This window comes from Talpa europaea (assembly GCF_964194135.1).
Source record: "Talpa europaea genome assembly, chromosome: 13".
NCBI lineage: Eukaryota > Metazoa > Chordata > Mammalia > Eulipotyphla > Talpidae > Talpa > Talpa europaea.
The window spans coordinates 58,808,584-58,828,378 of record NC_140080.1 but is presented as its reverse complement, the minus strand read 5'-3'; the positions used below and the strand labels follow the sequence as shown (position 1 = coordinate 58,828,378).

The window sequence follows — 19,795 nt, the reverse complement described above, 5'->3', positions numbered from 1 at the left end:
CTGCATGGGATCAGAAAACCTGCACCGTGTCCAGTTCTGCCCTTACAGTGGTGAACCTTATCAGAACATGAGTTTATTATGAAAACACACATGAAAGAGCAACTTTTCCTAACAGAATGAAGGAACACGGCATCCTTGTACTTTACTATGTTTACTTATTCAGAGAAGAGGGAAAAGATCTTGCTTGGAATCTAGAAGGCAAGATCTTCACAATTAAAGTAGTTTTGTGGCAAGGATTAAATTCTTCCTGTAGGAAGTGTAAGGGAAGGAGGACACGGAGCAGGTTTTCTATGACCCGAGCAGATGGGGTAAAGGAGGAGACAGCTCTGGAGCCCTCGGCGGCTTTTGCAGGCTTTTATTGGGATTTACCAGGTACACGGCAGGCAGGGGTGCTGGGCGGCTGGCAGGCCTCCCAGCCCCCAGCAAGTCTTCACTCTTTCTGGGCTCTCAGGCCTTCTCTCGCGTTTTCTCTGCTCCCCTCATGGTTCTTCCATTCCTTCTTTCTCTGCTTCTCTTGCGTTCCTTCTGCTTCTGCTTCTGCTTCTTCGGGTTCTCGGCTTCTACTGGCATCCCCATGACGCCGCCCTTAAAAGCCCAGTCTCAGCCCAGGTGAATCCCATCTACCTATGCCCACACCCCACTCCAGGTGCCCGCCATCAGGCGTGCATTCAGGACCACAGGGTTCTGTCATCTATCCTGATGGCGGGAGGGCAGAAAAGCCTGATACTTTTTACCTTACCCTACAGGAAGAACATGCTTACATTCAAGAGAATGACACCCTTCTCATCACTCAGTGATTGGTTAGTTCAACAAATGCTTATTAAGCCTGTGCTCTGAGCCTGTTTTACTAATTCTACCATATTAGTAGCTGGGCAGCCTGATCTAGTCTCAAGTAAAGAACAATCCGTATCTGCTGCTTCTGCTTAGATATTCATTCATTCATTCATTCAATTAATATGTATTTCAGCCTAGTGGAGTTGAGACGTGAATATAAGTTAACAATACCACCCCTACATCAGCTTCCCTTGCCAGCTCTGGCCCCCCACTATATGCCATGTCTGCAAAAGAATCTGCTCACACACAGACCAGACACTGTGGGCCAAGGAGACATCACTAAAGATTTCACAGTGGGAACAAAAGAGCAGTTTAGACTGAGGCCCTGATAGCAAACAGCTCAAAATTTCCCATTAGAATTTCTATTCTCTCCACAATGTTCTTTTCAGCAAGTCTACCATTTGTTTGTTTGTTTGTTTTTCCTTTCCTCTCTGATGTTTTTCCCATGCAACACTTAGTCTGACTGGCTCCTTTCTCCTTCCTGAAATTTCCCTGGGAACTTCAAATGTCTCATGTTTTTGTTATTAGAGCAACTCAGTTCTGCCTCCAAATTAATGCACTCAAGTACATTAGGGGTTCAGGAAAACAAAAGTCTTACAGGCAAACCCTAATAAGACTGAAGGAGGATCTCCTACTTGTCTTAACCCTCATCCCAGAAGAATTAGGAATTCTCAAAGTTGCTACAAAAAAGAATAAATATTTCTCTGTCGCCTCCAACTCTAAAATTAGAGAATCATACAAGACATTAGGATACAAGTAAAATACCACAGATAACACCTGACCAGAATTATCAGGGAAGGCCTCAGAGACAATCTTAATGCTTTTTTTTTTAGCGGGAAAAAATATGAAACACTGCATCCTAACCTCCCCCACTTCTTGGAAATTCATAATACTTTTTGAATTAATAGTTCAAAATAGACTCTGAGAAGTGCTAGAAACAAACAAAAAAAACTTACTTCAACTTTGTTTTACTCTATTTTTTCAAAAGTTGACTTTAGAATTCTCTTTTACACTCTAAAAGTCTGGGTAGAGTCAGGGCAGGTGACACTTGGTATCTAGCTCACAAGCACAGGTATCTCCCCAACCCACTACCAAATTTCCCCAATTGTGCAATTAATAACTAGCCTGTTCACACTGGGATGGAGAGGGCAAGGTGGGCTTTTGGCTGTATGGACGACCCACAATGGGTTGCTACAGTCGAAGGAGAGAGAATGAGCAGTCAGGGCTTCCGAATGCCTGAACATTTTAGAGGGAAAAGACTATGAAGGGACCCAAATGGCTGACAGCGGGGCTTAAGGAAGACAAATAGCCTGATAGTGATGGTATATTCTATTCTACGAGCCTTTTCCTCATGCTGTGCAGACTCAAGCTAAATGCGTCCCAGATTGTGGGGCCTGCAAAGGTGATGTACCAAAATAAAGAGATTCTCCCTACAGAATATACAGTCACCTTAGCAACCTGTCACTTTTCCAAATCTTTTTCTGTCACCATTTAACTCACCTAACCGCTACACTCCCACATGAGCAAGATTTAAGGCCTCTAACTTCTGCAGTGGCCATAGCTTGATCCTGCCTCTGACAGCAGTTTGTCTGTAGGGAAGAAGCAACCTTAACATACAAGTAACAAAACATGTTTAATTTGAGATTTATATCTCTAAGCAAGAATTCTTGGCTTCCACTGCTGTACTATAGCATTTCTGTTTGGATATCTATGGGCTATGCTGTCTTTTCCTTGCCTGTTTTGAAATGTGATTTTTATTTTCATTTTACTTTCCTTGGTAACTGGCACAGAGCCACACTGGTCAGAGATTTCATGATAGAGAACACTGAACAGAATTCTGCTGATTTATTCTTTGAGCTATCTCAGAGTATCATGAGTGCAAATGAAGTTTAGTTTAGTTAGCTTAGAGTTGAGTCATACAATGTTCCAAATAATCTGTGGCCCAACTTGCATATTTCTCCACCCAGAATTTACCTCTCCCTTCCCCTGCTCTCCCTTGGCATCAGTATGACCACACTTACCTCTGTCTGCCTCATATCTAGTCTGGTTTTAATTCCACCAGATGGAAAGCCACTTGACAACAGGAAACTTATCACATTGTACCCTCAATAACTACACTGATAGCACATTGCAGACACAGTTGTTGCAAATCAAGCAGATTAGAGTTATACATGTATTTATCTCCACTAGCTGATGAATTTCTGAAGGAAAGAGAGTAAACCTCTTTTTGAATATTCACTATGGGGAAGATAAGAGAAATAATATTTAGTCAACACCTACTGAATGTCAAATACTCCCATTCACTGTTTCTGTCTTTCAGATGAGAAAACTGAGGCTTAGAGAAGTTACATATTTTGTTCCAAGGTCTCACAACTGGTCAGTACCCAGGAATGTGGTACCATCCAGTTACACACTGTAATGATTGCTGACCCCACAGACCCAAGAAACTTGTGCTAGTGGCAGGGAAAGCTAAAAGGTAATGATTTACACCACAAAACCCTAAAAAGGCTCAGGAATTTGGGACATAGATTACTTTGGAAGGAGAATAAGGGTGAAGCTAAAATAGGAGGACTGGTTAAATATACGTTTAAGAAGCAGTTGACTATAATCAAAAAGATAGATTTTAAGTGTTGGTGAGGATATGGAGAAATTAGAACTCTCAGACACTGCTGGTGGGAAAGGCAAAAGGTAGTCATTTTGGAAAAGTCTGGCAGTTCCTTAAAAGATTAAGCACAGAGGGCCTCCCCGGTGGCGCAGCGGTTGAGCACTGGGCTACGAAGCTGCCCGCAGCCTCTGCAGTGCCGGTTTGATCCCTGGCTGCCAGCAAAGGTCCCACATGGTGCACAGACCTTTCCTGCAGTGCCCATTGCTCCCCTCAGCAGTGTACTTTGTCAGTCTTCCTGTTCTGCTCCCAGTTCTGGCTCTGGTGAATTCCCTCACCCTCCGGTACTTCTGACTGTACCCAGTGCTTGTATAAATAAATAAATAAATCCTTAAAAAAACAAGATTAAGCACAGAATCACCATATGATCCAGCAATTTTACTTCCAGGTACAAACACAAGAGAAGTGAAAACATGTGTCCACACAAAAACATTCATACAAAGCTTTATAGCAGCATTAATCATAAAAGCAAGAAAAATGGAAACCACTCAAATAACCATCAACTGATGAATGGATAAATTGTGGTACATCCATACAATGGAATGTTATTCAGCAATAAAAAGAAATTAAGTATTGATACATCCTACAATATGGATAAACCTTGAAAACATTATGCTAAGTGAAGGAAAGCAGCCACAAAACCACATATTGTATGATTCCATTTATATGAAATATCTGTATTAGGCAAATTCAGGAAGTCAGAAAGCAGATGAAAGGTTGCTTAGGAAGTTTTGGGGGACAATGGAGTCTGACTTCTAGCAGGTATGGAATTTCTTTTGAGGGTGATGGAAATGTTCTAAAATGATTATAAATTTCATAAAACCAACAATTCTTTCCATCCCGCCATGTGCAAGTCCATTTACATGCCTCTTGAATCTGGGGGCTGGGGAGCTTGGAACTCCTCTGGCCAATAGAATGTGGTAAGAGTGGCAGAAGGTGACTCAAGGCCTAGGCCTTAGAAGCCTTTCAGCTTGTTTTTACCCTCCTGGCAGCCAGCTGCCAAGTGAAAATCATTATCTTGACGAATTAGAAGCCACTGGAGAGAATCCCTGGAGGATGAGAGACCATGAAGGAGAGACATACAAGCCACCCTGCCCATGTTTGATCAAGGGGAAAGGCCTCCAGCCCAGCCAGCACCTCCAGAGCAGAGACAGCAGTTCCCTCCCCGCCCAGCCAGAATCGCAGTTGTGAATGAATAAGAGGTTGTGGTTTTAACCAGTTTGTTAGGCATCAGTAGATAACTGAAAGAGAAATAAATGCCAGAAGAAAATGATAAAAAGGTTCTCAAGAGGTTGCCTATGGATAATTGTAGGGTAAGGAAAAATGCCAGGCTTTTCTGCCCTCCTGCCATCAGGACAGATGATGGATCCTTGAGGTCCTGAATGCATGCCTGATGGCAGGCACCTGGAATAGGGTGTGGGCATATATAGATAGGATTCACCTGGGCTGAGACTGGGCTTTTTAAGGGCGGCGTCACGGGGACGCCAGCAGAAGCCGAAGAGAAGCCAAGGGAGAAGCAAAGAAGCAGAAGCAGAGAACGCCAGAGAGCCCAGATAGAGTGAAGACTTGCTGGGGGCTGGGAGGCCTGCCAGCCTCCCAGCCCCCCAGCACCCCTGCCTGCCGTGTACCTGGTAATCCCAATAAAAGCCTGCAAAACCACTGAGGTCTCTGACTCCTCCTTTGCCCCATCTGCGTAGGATCCTGGAAGACCTGCATTGTGCCCATGTCCTGGCTCCTACAATTGGCGTAAGTCGGCAAGATGATCCATGCAGATGGGTATGGAGCCCTCTGAAGACCTGGAGGGACTAAAGAGTAACAGACTGTTTGGCTGTGACAACGCTGAAGGCGTCATGGTAGCATAGGAGATGGATGAGGTCCAGGAGCTGCAGGATGAGACCTCATGTGGAGGAGGAGACGCTGGAAAGGACCAGCCAACGACCCCTGAGGCAGCAGAATCGTCGGCAAAGAGAGGACCAAGATTCGGAGCTCGCCAGTGCTGATTCAGGGAGAGGCCAACGAACTTGGCCTGATGGACTTGGACTGATGAACTTGAACTGACAATCCCGCCAGAAGGCGGAGGACCTTGGCAGGTTATGTTTTTTTTTTTTTTTAAGAATCTGGGGGTGGCCAGTGGGCCTTGATGGCCAAAAGCAGCCTGTGTATGCCCAGCAGCCAGGCAGAGGAGAAAAGCCAACTGAGAAGGCAAAAGCTGGTACTGATGCTGGGTTGAGAAGCCCTGAGTGGCTGTTAAGCAGCCTGAGTATGCTGAAGACCAGTGAGTCTCGTAAAATCACCTGTGGGTGATGCCCTGCTCATTCTTGAGTGAGGGTGAGGAGCTGAGGAACCCGTCCTTGGGGGACAGGTGGGGAATGTGGCTTGTGGTGGAGCCCAAGCCAAATGTAGAGTTTGGATCCCCGGCCCATGTGCTTGTGCAGTGGGTTGGCCTGAGTGCAGGGGTCTGCAAGTCGCATGGGTGGCTATGAAGGCCGAGTGTTGGAGCGACTGCAGACAGAAACCCTGAGGGTTGGCGATTACCCCCAACAGAATAGAATCGCCAATCCCAGAGCGAGTGCATCCTGGGGGTGGATGCGGTGTGTGGCTTGTAGCCGAGACTACAGCCAGAGAAGGCCAGGAAGCCTGAAGGCTCCTGGTGTGTTATAGTAGATGCCATTAGTGATTCCCCTCCCTCGTTTGAGCAGTGCCTTCGGCAGCAGATTTGGTGGCTCATCTGCTGGTACCAATAATTGTCTTTTGCACTAGGTTGGGGTCCTGCCTGGACTTATTTGTGTTCTGTTGTATTTTGTTATATTGTGATGTATTTGCTTTTGTGAGCCATGGCTGCATTGTTTATGCTTGCTAAGAAAATTGTATATATGTAGATTATATGGCAGAAAACCCTGAGAGGGTGGACTGTAGGGTAAGGAAAAATGTCAGGCTTTTCTGCCCTCCCACCATCAGGACAGATGATGGATCCTTGTGGTCCTAAATGCATGCCTGATGGCGGGCACCTGGAATAGGGTGTGGGCGTAGGTAGATGGGATTCACCTGGGCTAAGACTGGGCTTTTAAGGTCGGCATCACCGGGACGCCAGCAGAAGCCGAAGAGAAGCCAGGAAGCAAAAGCAGAGAATGCCAGAGAGCCCAGATAGAGTGAAGACTTGCTGGGGGCTGGGAGGACTGCTGGCCTCCCAGCACCCCTGCCTGACGTGTACCTGGTAATCCCTGCAAAACCACTGAGGACTCTGACTCCTCCTTTACCCGCTCTGCATGGGATCAGAAAACCTGCACTGTGCCCATGTCCTGCCTCCTACAGTAATGATAAATGAAGGTGGAATGGGTAGAAAACTGCTGTTTTCATTTTTTTTAAATCTAGTATTTTTTATTCTTTCAACTATGTACATCTCTAACTTTGATAAAAATTAAATATGAATTAAACAAAACAAGGGAATATGAATGGAAAAGGTAGATAGACAAAAAGAAAAGTGCCAAGGGAGGCTGTAAAGGCAGGACTGGACCACTGAGCAGGTTTTCTATGATCTCATGCAGATGGGGTAAAGGAGGAGAGAGTCCTGGAGACCTCGGCAGGTTTTCAGGCTTTTATTGGGGTTCACCAGGCATATGGCAGACAGGGGTGCTGGGGGGCCGGGAGGCCTCCCAGCCCCCAGCAAGTCTTCACTCTATCTGGGCTCTCTGGCGTTCTCTCTGCTTCTCTGCTCTTCCGTTCGTTCTGCTGCTTCTTGGCTTCTGCTGGCGTCCCCATGATGCCGCCCTTAAAAGCCCAGTCTTAGCCCAGGTGAATCCCATCTACCTACGCCCACACCCTACTCCAGGTGCCCGCCATCAGGCATGCATTCAGGACCACAAGGATCCATCATCTCTCCTGATGGCGGAAGGGCAGAAAAGCCTGACATTTTTCCTTACCCTACAGAGGCTAATTACCAGAAAAGGTTTTTTTGCTCCAAAGGGCCAGTGTGTGGCGTTCACCCTGAGGCAAGAGAATGAAAGGTTTGAACTTAAAGCGTTAACTAACTGGCACAAAGTAGGTGTTTACAAGTGCCAGATTGAACAGAACACGTTCAGACCTTCCCAGTAGCCACGCTGAAGAACCGTGCATGGAGGTTCAGTTGGGCTTAGACATTTCTTCCCAGCTAGACTATTTCTTTTGAATAAATTTACTTTTGATAGCTAGTGTAGGGTAAGGTAAAAGTATCAGGCTTTTCTGCCTTCCCATTAGGATAGATGAGGGAACCCTGTGGTCCTGAATGCATGCCTGGTGGCAGGCACCTGAAGTGGGTACACCTGGGCTGAGACTGAGTTTTAAAGGGTGGCGACATGGGAACGCCAGTAGAAGCAGGAAGCAGACAAGCAGGGAAGCAGAGAGAAGAAGAGAAGCAGAGAGAATACCAGAGAGCCCAGATAGAGTGAGGATTTGCTGGGGGCTGGGAGGACTGCCAGCCTCCCGGCCCCCCAGCACCCCTGCCTGCCATGTGCCTGGTAAATCTAAATAAAAGACCTGCAAAAGCCACTGAGGACTCTGACTCCTCCTTTACCCGGTCTGCTGGATTAGAAAACCTGCACTGTGTCCTTCCTGCCTCTACAGCTAGTTTCCTATCTTTTCTATGTAACAAGGAGGTGATTGAGGCCCATAGACATTTGGCCACTTCCAAAGAACCATCAACAAGTTAGTTTTCCACTAACATGTCAATTGTCCAACCTCTCAGGCTCGTGAATAAGACTTAGTCCTTCAGGAAGCATAAAGGAGTCCTAGTTAATATATTCAAGTCCAATGAATATACTTAATTTTAAATCTCATCCCATGATCATGAACACATTTCTATTATTCAAAAGTACTTAATGAATATTTATGATAAATGCTCAATTGAGTATGATAAATGCTCAATTAATGTTAAGGGAGCTCTTAGGATTGCTCTCAAATCTTAATTTGGTATTACTAATCTCTACTTACATTGTTTTTTAGTGCTGTTATGAAGGTCCCATAAGCAATCAGTGGGACCCTGTCAAGGTACTATACTGGTTAAGATTCTACAAATATCTGGGCCTCCCCGGTGGCGCAGCGGTTGAGCGCTGGGTTGCGAAGCTGGCCGCAGCCTCTGCAGCACCAGTTCAATCCCCGGCTGCTCCCCGGCCACCGGAGGAGGGTCCCACATGGCGTGCAGACCTCTCCTGCCGCCCGCTGCTCCCCTCAGCAGTGTGCTTCGGTCCTTCTGCCTGCTCTGCTCCCCGCTCTGGCTCTGGTGAACTCTCTCACCCTCCTGTGCTTCTGACTGTACCCAGTGCTTGTATAAATAAATCTTTAAAAAAAAAAAAGATTCTACAAATATCATTGTTAACTATAAATCAAATATAGTTTGAAAATTTAGCTTCCTCAAGCTCTGGATGATTGGTGTGGTTAGAAACTGTGCTGTTGGAGTAAAGAATGCAATATTTCATATGAAGAATGTCTATACCCCCCTATCCCTGCTATCCCTGGTTTAAAATGTTTATTTTTTTTTACTGGTGATTACAATCTGTTCTTGAAAATGGCACCTCTGAGAAAGTTTTATATCCTCATGGTAAATCTGTGAGCAAGTCTGTTTTCAGATTTGATGGCTTCAATGGGTCATCCACATTCATTCAACTAGTGGCAAACAAAAGCTTCCCAGAAGATGAAATCAACATATAGCAGCAACCTTGGAATCTGCTTTATCTTTGTAAGAGTTCCAATCTAGAGTCTCCTCCAGTGGATGGCAGAAGAGCACATCAATTTCTTCAGATCTTTGATGCCAGGTTATTAGATCTGAGTCCATCACTGGCTCCCTCAGTGGACTGTGGTGCAGTGGGTACTTAACAAAGATGTGTTGATTCAGTGAATCACAAGAATGGTACTAGGAGGAAGCCTAGCTATGGGTGTAGGTTCTGGAATGTGGATTCTGGAATCAAACCAGGAAATTGTTTTATTAACAATTTCCCATTTGATGAGGTAGGTGCCCTTAGACAAGTAACTCAACCTCTCCGAGCCTAAGTCTTCCTATTTGTACTTGAGGAAAAAGTAATGCCTGGCATGGCAGGTGCTCAATTAATAGCTATTATGAAAGGAAAAAATTATAGGTGGCCCATCAGTCATACCTAAGAAGTTGTTTCTGAGCACAAATCATGGTAGAGATCTACCTTGTTCCTAGCATTTATATTCTAACACGTGACCCTGTATCCCTCTTTGAGGCCATTCACAGGAACCCCAGAAACAGTGAGCCTATGCCTTCAGAGTGAGTGGAAAGCAGAAGATGGAATGGGGAGGACCAGCCTGGTGGGGCTACCCCATCATGTGAGTGGACACTCTTACAGATAATTACATCAAAGACCCAGAATACTGTCCCCCATCCTGAAGTCCTTCACTGTTTTCACTTTGGTTCACCAACTGAAGCTTCAAAGCATCACAGACACATACTGCTAGCAGGCAGGTAAGGTTCTACCACCACTCTGGGCTTCCTCTGCTAGGACCCACCCCTTCTGCCCACCATGGGAACACATGTGTGTCAGATTTGTCCCCCTTCCTTGCCCTCCATCTCCTGAGAGATTGTCCATATGCTGGGTTTATTCAAGGTGAAACATGCTTTATTAAAATCACAAAATTTTATGTCTACTCTGCCATTTGAAAACTAACATGTCAAGGGCCATTTAACTAACTTTGGCAGCAGCTACATCAACGATTCTGAACTACTATAAGAAAAATGCACTAATTCAGAAAATTAGACATTAGTTAAGACATAGGTTGAGCGCTATCATCTGCCAGCTTTTCCCACTCACATCATTATCAGTGAAAGAGTCACATGGGAGGAGGGGGAGGGGAAAGGATGGGAGTACTTGGGAACACAGAGATCTATACTTAGCAATAATTAAATGTCAAATTAAGAATGTCAAGCATCCTGAAACTAATGAAAAGGCAAAATTAGACTGTAAATTTGCCTTCCAAAAGGGCAGCCCCCTTTCCTAATCAATGAAAGGGGAAAAGCATCATTTTGTCTCCATTTCCCATCAGAAAATCTGATTCTTTCAGTGTTAAATGCATCAGGCCCTTACGTTTGTTTATTCATTCCACTTCAGGACAGAAAAATCTTAAAAAAGACACTGGGGAGAACAAGGAGAACGTGAGTTCAGAAAAAACAACAGGCAGTTTAAGTATATTGCTTACCAGTGTATTTTTAAAATATCACCAAATAATATTTTTAAAACATTCATATACAAAAGCACAAAAATAAGTAGCTGAATACCATGTTTTCAAGGCATCAACCTCCTCCCTGTGTTAAATTAGCACAGTGGTTTAGATGTCTGTGGTCTCATGTGCTGGTTGTTTTCCACTGTCTCTTAGGTAACAAGGGCTGCTGCACTGAAACTTACCAACATTCCCAACTTTCAGAACCAGAAATGTGATTTAGTAATGACACACCTAACTCTAGAGGAGTCAAATCCCTTCATAAAGAATGTGAATGTTTATCCAAAATTATGAGATTTATGGTACAGCACAACTAACTGAACATAAAATTGGAAATAAATGAAAACAACTTCATGTTTTAATCAGTTTGGAAGACTTCAAGTATTGCAGCAACAGGGCAAGTAATTTTCTTCTGGAAAATATATAATGATGTCATTATTTTGGTACTTGTGACTCTGGGGATGGGGGAAATAGAATGGAGACAGATACTTGCTGAATCGAACAAATAGGTGGCGCTGTGGCTCATGGCAGATGTGGAATTACACTTCAAAACCATAGGTTATCAGAGGCCATCTCCAAGGTTAAAACTTCAGAACTGGAAAGTTAAATGGGTACCTTATAAAAGCATCTGGATCATACAGAAGCTAAATTTTTGCTTGGGAGGCAAATGAGCTTACAACTTCTAAGGTGACCACTAATATTCTTTAAGTTAAAGAATATTTTAGGTTAATATTTTGATCTTTAAGCTTTTGCAAGGCTTGTTATTGACTTCTGTGGCTTAGAAAAATCAAATTCTAATGCAGTATTGGCTATCTGAGGCCCCAGGAGTTAATAACTATGCTACATAATCACAAACCTAAGGAAAATTTTGGCTTGGTTATCTATGGCTAATTTCAAAATAATTCCTCTTGGTAAAGGAGACTTTCCTTTCTGGCTAGAAACACTATGCTTGGCCTCAGAAGTCTTTGTATCCAATTCCTTGACTCCACCCCTTCCTGGCTGCTACACCAATTGTGGCTTCCTTGGCTACTAAATTGTCTGAGATTCACTTTTCTTCTAGGCTACACCAGAGGTTACCCTCTCTGGTATTCTAGGTTTTTCCAGGCAACACAGAAAAACTGGCAAAGCTTGTCTTTAAATAGCTATCATTCTGCTAGTTGTCAAATCCTATTTCTTCCAGTGTTAAGTTTCCACATCCATAATGTGAAAGTCAAAATACCCTACCTCATAGGGTATTGATTTGATGGACTGTAGAGGATACAGCAAGCATAGTGGGTGGTGCTTAGTAGCTACTAAAAATTACTACTGTCCCCTCATTTCCCCACCTAGCCAACAAAACACATGAATGCAAATTATATGCCAACAATTGGTTAAGTGAACCTCTTACAGAGTATTTTGTTTCAGGAGGCCTTCAAAGTGACTAATCTACCCAGACATTCACCAGTCACTCCTCCACAGGGGCAGAAGACAAGTAAGGTCTTTAAAGGCAGTGCCCAGACCCCAAATAAGTAAGGAGTTTTTCCTTGGAGATCTGTAGGCTGGTCCATAATGCAGCAAAAATCTCACAAGAATGTTTAGAACCTTGAGGTGTAGTCTCTGTTGCTGATTTGAATTAACATTGGAAAGTACCCACACAGCAATTAACGATCATTACCCACTTAAAAAGCATAGCAAGATTTCCAGGATTGAGGAACCCACAAGGGAGCTAATGGAATGAGTAGCTGACTTATCTTTCCAAGAGTTCAAAAACTGCTGGTCTCACTGATTAGCAATGAGAAGAGTAACCTCTGGCTAAAACAGGATAACTGAGCCCGAGATAACTTTAGGTATGTGAACTCTTCTCTTTCTGGGGCGGATCTTTTCATCTTTGCTAGCCATGAAAAGTGCTAGCTTCCTAAAATGTAAATGAGAGACGAGAAACCGAGATGGAGAGAGAAGGAACACATAGCGCTACATTCTGAAATTTTCTAGCCAGAGTTAAATCATACCTTTTCTTTCTCTTCCCCGGGGCGGGCCACTTTCTACCTGGCGTTCAGTGCCTCCCTTGCCAGGGTCTCCAGAGAGGGAGACAAAACTCCAAAGCAAATGGTAGGACTTTATCGCTTTGGCTAGTTTAGGGAGAACTGCCTTTCAAAGGCACCAAGAGCCAAAAGTTACTTCCCAGGCGTCGGGGGCTCCCTAGGCGCCTCTTGGCACAGCGAGGCTTGCAAGTCAAAAGGACGCCCTGAGTGGTCCGGTCGGCTGCTAACTCAGTCCCCGGGGTCGGATGGCATTTCGCACGCAGCCCCTCCACTCAAGCCCGGCCCGCGAGGAGGCCGAAACGTATAAACTAGCACAAAACCAGGAGCTCCAGTCCTGTGTAAACACTACGCCGGCCCCTCCCCAAAACTCCCTCTTTGATGTCTCCGCTGCAATTATTTAACTCACATATAAATCAGGATTCTGCTGACAAATCTCGTGTTTTTACTAAACAGAAGGCTGCCCCTGCAAAGCCCTTCTTGTGATTCCGTTTAAAGGTACGATAACATCTGACATTCCATAAACCCGCCCAGGGGACGATTAACGGGATGATTTGTGCGAGTCCCCGAGCGCACGTGGGCACCCCAGCTCCACAGGCGGGCGCGCGGAAGGGGCGCGGAACCCTGAGCAGTTGTTTTCCAGTCAGTGGGGCTGATGGAGAAAGATGCCAAACGCGCTTCCCGAGCCAGCTGAACTCCGCGGGCACCTAATCATTGCCAGATGTGGGGAGGACGCACGGAGAACATCCCTGAGTCCGGGAGAAAACACCCGGCCGGCAGCACGTCGATTTCTCCCCAGGGGCAAAGGGAACAGCCGGGCGCAAAGAGGTCCGCGGGGTGAGTGGGGTGCGCAGCAGGGTGGAAAGCGCCCTGAGAGGAAGGATGATGCCTCCACTCTCCGCACATTTTTTCAATTAAAAAGTTGGAAACTGGAATCCGTAAACAACGACTCAGAGCTTCAAACTACTTTGCAGAGACACGATCGGGAGAATACTTGCACGCTTCCGAACCCCAACCTCTAGATCTCTCGTGCAGCCCCACACCGGAGCCCGGGAGCGCCCAAGTGTGCACACACCCACCCCCGGGCCGGCTCTCTCCGGTACACGACTCGGAGAAAGTTCGCGTAAGGATGCGCCTCCGCCCCCTCCCGCCCGGCCCGAAGCCCCGCGCGGGCCGCCGCGGTCCCACCTTTCATGGTGACCGAGGAGATGCACCGCCAGCCGGAGGGCTCCGCGCCGCCTAGAAGTTCGCGCCGAGCAGCCGGTCACTGAGCGCCCATGGCAGCCGCGCCGCGCGCCGGCCGTCCGCTGTGCAGCCCTCCCTCCCTCTCCGCCGCCGCCGGCCCGCGCTCCCCGCTCCGCGCTCTGTGCCGCGGGGCCGCCGCGCGCGCCGCTCACCCCGGGCGGGAGGCGCCGCTCCCGCCAGCGCCCCTCCCCCTGGCCCGCCGGGGGCGCGGGTGGCCGCGCCCACGCCCCCCTCGCGCCCCCGCGCCCGCCCCGCCCTCAGGCCCGCGCTGGCCCCAGCCCTGTCAGTTTCTCGCCTGGCCTCGCCTCGGCGCCCGGGTCTTCGCTTCCCTGGGTTTTCTTTTTCTTTTTCCCATTGGGCCAACAGCAGAACCAAACCCGAGGAAAGAGTCTCGGGGCTGTCACGTACTCACGCCCCGTGTGCGCGAAGCTTACGGTGTCTAGATCCCAACTACCGAGAGTGTGGGGTGTGAGGGTTGGCGCGCACTGCCACGGGGACGGCGAAGATTATCCCTTCCCCTAATGACTCTGGAACAGGAAGGTTAGAGCATTATATTGAGGAGAGAAAGTCCTCAGGGTTCAAGAGTTTTGAGGGCAGGGCGCTAGTTGGTGACCGAAGGAAAGGAGACCCGAGGTAGATTGTTTGCTGTCACCTGGAGAAAGTTATCGTTAAATCCGAAGTCACCATTAGAAGCTCTCCCTTCAGAACTCAGCAGAATTACAATTATTGGACCTTTAGGAGAGAAACGAGCATAGACCAAAATCCCACTGGATGCCCTTGTTCTCTTTGCACTCAACGTCTCTGAAATGATCAAGTTGAATTTTTCACTACAAAAGGAGGGTGGGCAATTGAACAGCTTCACAGTGAGTATTTTTCATTGTGGACCATCACGTTACCCCGCTGTGTTTATCTTTCCTTTCAGAAAACCGCCTAAGTAGACCCATTCTTAAGCTTTAAAACATAAAGTGGTGAGTGGAGCATTGGGGAGGGAGGTGCAGCTGAACTTTCTTCAGCAACTATGAAATGAAAGATCACCACTCACCAGTACATAAAGTAATACAATTCTGGCAGGGCAGTGGTTGCAGCTACTCTTATGTCCTCTCTTGAGGCCTGGTAACATGGTGTAACGAACCTATCAATTCATTCCAAACAGGGAACACTTTGCTCTAGTAAAAGGCAGTGCCCAGAAATGAACACATTCCAAAACATTTCACAGACTCTTCATTCCAAAAGTTTCCTTATTTGAACACTGGAGGGAACTTCTCCATGATAAAAAGATAAAAATTTAAACAGATCAAATAAGCTCTTTTTTCCAATTCAGGGATTCATAAAACTACAAGGTTCCTCAAAGGTACTCTGGAGACTTTCTCCAGTTCTCTCCAAGTTACCAACCTTGTCTTACAGGATGACAGTTCTTGAAGGGAGCCCAGTATATGGATTCTCAGCCCAGAGTTTACTAACCAGTGTTGGCATGGAGTAAGCCCATCAGTTTCTTTGTGTAATAATTTCTCCAGCTGAAAAATGGAAAGAATTTTGGCTGCATCATTTGAAGTGAAAAAAAAGAAAGGTCAGGAAAAGAAAAAAATAATTTGGATTTCATCAAAATTTAAAACTGTGCATCAAAGGACACTATCAACAAACCTACAGAATGGGAGAAAATATTTGCAAATCATATATCTGATAAGAGATTGATATCCAGAACATATAAATAGCTCTTACAGCTCAACAACAGCAAAAACCCAAATAAACCAATTCAAAAATGGTCAAAGAACTTAAATTGACATTTCTCCATCATTAATCATTAAGAAAATGCAAATCAAAACCATAATTAGAGACCACTTCACACCCATTAGGAAGACTGTTACAAAATGTTTCTCTATTTTTTTATTTTTCATTTTTTTAAAGATTTATTTATGCATACAAGAACTGGGGTACAGGCCAGAGATGTGGGGGGGTGAGAGGATTCAGAGACAGAGTGGGGAACAGAATAGGCAGTTTGACTGAAATACACTGCTCAGGGGAGCAGCAGGTGAGTCAGGAGAGGTCTGCTGCGCCATGTGGGTATCTGGGATTGAACTCGTGCTGCAGTGACTGCAGATAGCTTCATAGTTGGCATCTTAACCCCTTGTGCCACCTGGGAGGACCACAAAATGTTTTTTAAAACACAGAAAATAACAAGTGTTGTCAAGGATGTGAAGAAATTAGAACTTTTGTGCATTGCTTATAGGAATGGTGGAACCAGTGTGGAGAAAATGTATAGTGGTTTCTCAAAAAAGTTAAACACAGAATTACAATATGATCCAATAATCCTGCTTCTGGGTATATGCTCCAAAACACTAAAAGCAGGAACTAGAATAGATATTTATACACACATGATTATAGCAGCATTATTCACAAGAGCATCCAAGTGGAAGCAACCAAGTATCCATCAACAGGTAAAGGATGAACTAAAGGTTGTGTATTCATCCTTAAACAGTAAGGAAATTCTAACATGCTACAACAAATGTCTATTTAAGTCTGTTGCCCATTTTGAACTGGGCTATTTGTTTATTGTTGAGTTGTAGCGTTCTTTATACATTCTTGTTATTAACTAATTCTGAATCTTAAGGACGTTATGCTATGTGAAGTAAGTCACAAAAGCACAAATATTCTATGATTCCACCTGTGAGTTACCTAGAATAGTCAAAGTCATAGAGACAGAGAGTAGAATTGGGGTAAAATTGGTTGAGAGTAGAAATGGTTGTCTGGGGCTGGGGGAAGAGGAGATTGGGGAGTTAGTGTTTAATGGGTATAGATTATCAGGTTTGCAATATGAAGAGCTGTGGAGATGGGTGGCGGTGATGATCACATTACAATGTGAATATACTTAATGCTACTGAACTTCATGCTTAAAAATGGTTATATGGTAACTTTTATGTTACGTGTATTTTACCATAACAATTTTTTTCTAGTAGAAGTATTATGAGATTAAAAAACAACAACAACAACAATAGGGCCTCCCTGGTGGTATAAGGGGTTAAGACGCAACCTATAAAGCTATCTGCAGCTACTGTAGCATGAGTTCCATCCCCAGCCAGGGAGCAACCCACATGGTGCAGCAGACCTCTCCTGTCTCACCTGCTGCTCCCCTCAGCAGTATATTTCAGTCATTCCTCCTCTTCTGTTTCCCATTCTGTCTCTGGTGAATCTGCTCAACCTCCATACCTCTGGCCTGTACCCCAGTTCTTGTATCCATAAATAAATCTTAAAAAAAAAAAAAACCCCAACAACATAGCAACCTCAACCTGTGATGTTAGTTATAATGAGCCAGACTGAGACCTGGTGATGAAATACAGGCTCTTTAGAGTACACTTTTTTTTTTTTTAAAAGATTTATTTATTTATTTATATAAGCACTGGTACAGTCAGAAGCGCGGGAGGGTGGGAGAATTCGCCAGAGCCAGAGCAGGGAGCAGAGCAGGCAGAAGGACCGAAGTACACTGCTGAGGGGAGCAGCGGGCGGCAGGAGAGGTCTGCGCACCAGAGGTCTGCGCGCCATGTGGGATCCTCCTCCCGTGGCCGGGGAGCGGCCGGGGAGCAGCCGGGGAGCAGCCGGGGAGCAGCCGGGGAGCAGCCGGGGAGCAGCCGGGGATCGAACTGGCGCCGCAGAAGCCCCGGGCAGCCTTGCAACCCAGCGCTCAACCACTGAGCCGCCGGGGAGGCCCTCTTTAGAGTACACTTCTAAGGCGGGGTCCTGAAAGATTGCCTCCTCCCCCCATCCCCACCCTCTTAGGCACAGATTGAACCCCTGCAGGTGGATTTTAAGGGCCCCCTGCCTGGAAGCTCTTCTGAGCCCCACTCTGGAGGACACGGGGCTGAAGTATGTTGTCACATGCAGATCATCATTTGAATGGGGTAAAAATTGAGCAGGGGGCCAGGGAGATAAAGGAAAGGTAAAGAAGAGGAAAGCATTGAATCACACAGGTGAGAAGTTTGAATTCCTCAGAGGAAATGGGCCACAGGTTCTCCAGGTGGAACTCTTGCCCCCCACCTCCAGAGGCAGCAGTCTAGTACTTCATTCACTATTTATAAACCTGGAGAAAGTACTTTCTCACATATTCCCCCCAATTCTGGGTCAGTATTGCCTTTTTACTGATGAAAAAGTCCAGTCGCCCTTGCCTTCTTTCTTTCTCTCAGCCCTACGTCTTTACTAAACTTGGTTCCTATGTTTGAAATATAACTCCACTTCTCCCTGTCTGCATCCCATGTAACTACTATAGCTCATCTGGAATTCTACAAGAACCCTCCAAGTGACCTCTCCACACACACCTTTATACCTTCTCTACCCCAGGCCCCAACATGCAGCTGCCAGACTGGCAAGGAAAGGCAGCTGAAAGATGGGAAAGGAACAAGCTGAACTCTTCTGTCTCCCTAACTCATTGCCTTTAGAGAATTTCCAGGCTATGATATGAAAGGGGTAGCCTGAGGGATTCCATGAGTGCACAGAAGCTGTGAGTGCAGGGAGGCCAAGCAGGACCGGGCACTGGGGCGTGAGGAGCAGTCACTTGTGCTTGCCCATTGGGGTCCTGGATTACCTTGATCTTGGATCATCTCTGTTTCCACTTTTTCTAGCAATCAACACCTTCCAGAAACTGTTCTGGCCTCCACCACCTCCCATTTGCCCACACATTTCTCCACACTGCTTATACAGCTCCTTTTCCTCCATTTCAGCCAGGTTATTTAGTGTCTCTTCATACGTCACATGCTTATTCCAATCTATGAAACTTTATTCCTAATATTCCACCCCTGAAAACATCCTGCTTTCTCCATTGTGTCATTATGTTTGCCCATGGCCACTAAAAATACAATTTTCCATTTAGAAATGGACTCTGTAGGGTAAGTGGAAGTGATCAGATTTTTTCCACCCTCCCACCATTAGCGTCAATGATGGACACCTGTGGTCTTACACCAGTGCCTGATGGCGGCACCTGGAACATGGTGTGGGCATGCGTGAGTGGGCACAGCTGAGCATGGAGGCTGAGCACATAAGGGTGGCAGGAGAGGTATGTACTGTGGGCGTGCAGTAGAGACCACTGGAGAGACCACGAGAGAATGCCAGAGCCCAGAAGGAGTAAAAGTTCCCCGGGGGCTGGGAGGCCTGCCAGCCTCCTGGTCCCCCTCCCTCCCTGCCTGCCCAGCACCTGGCTGGCTCACTACAAATGGTGTAGAAAGATCATTAAAAACCTAGAAAAGCCACCGAGGGCTCCAGGACTCTCCTTTACCAGTCTTACCACATCATAGAGAACCTGCCCCTTGCAATTCTAGCACTACAGATCCCTTCATGCAGCAAGCAAGACTTACACAAGTACTCTCTACTGGGCACTGTACTGGGCACTGTGCTTCAGTGGATGCAAACTCAGGTCAGACACAATCCTCTATCCAGGTGTCTGGAAGGTGAAAGAAGGCATTCCAAGAAGAATCTGTAGTAGTCATACAGAACGTGGGAGATGGTCAGTGTCATGAGAGATACAGATAAAGGGCTACAGAAGGAAAGAAAGTGATGACTGCTGACCAAGGCAACGTGGCAGACTTGTTCCATGGGTCTGGTCCCTGAAGGATGGTTATGATCTGAGTGAACACGGGAAAAGCTTGTTCTCTCTTACAGCTAGTCGGTGGAACAATGAGGTCTGGGAACCACTTATATCAGAAGCACTAAAGAGTGTTTTTTATAAAATACAGATAATTGGGCTTCACCTCACAGCTCTGAGTCAGAAACCTTCAGGGAGATTTAGGATTCTTCTGTTTTGTATCATTCCCCAGCTGATTTCCATGGTCTTTAAGCTGGAGAA

The 19,795-nt window shown here is 46.0% G+C and overlaps 1 protein-coding gene across 1 annotated transcript in view; it reads right to left on the bottom strand.

The window, feature by feature from the left end:
• COLEC12 (collectin subfamily member 12) overlaps positions 1 to 13,918 on the bottom strand; it is a gene marked incomplete at both ends in the record, with an annotated part of 189,161 nt that extends 175,243 nt beyond the window's left edge. The window contains one exon of the mRNA XM_084252682.1: positions 13,765 to 13,918. Within this exon, the coding sequence (XP_084108808.1) occupies positions 13,765 to 13,918 (154 nt within the window). The remainder of the gene's footprint in view (positions 1 to 13,764) is intronic.
• Positions 13,919 to 19,795: the final 5,877 nt, after the last annotated feature.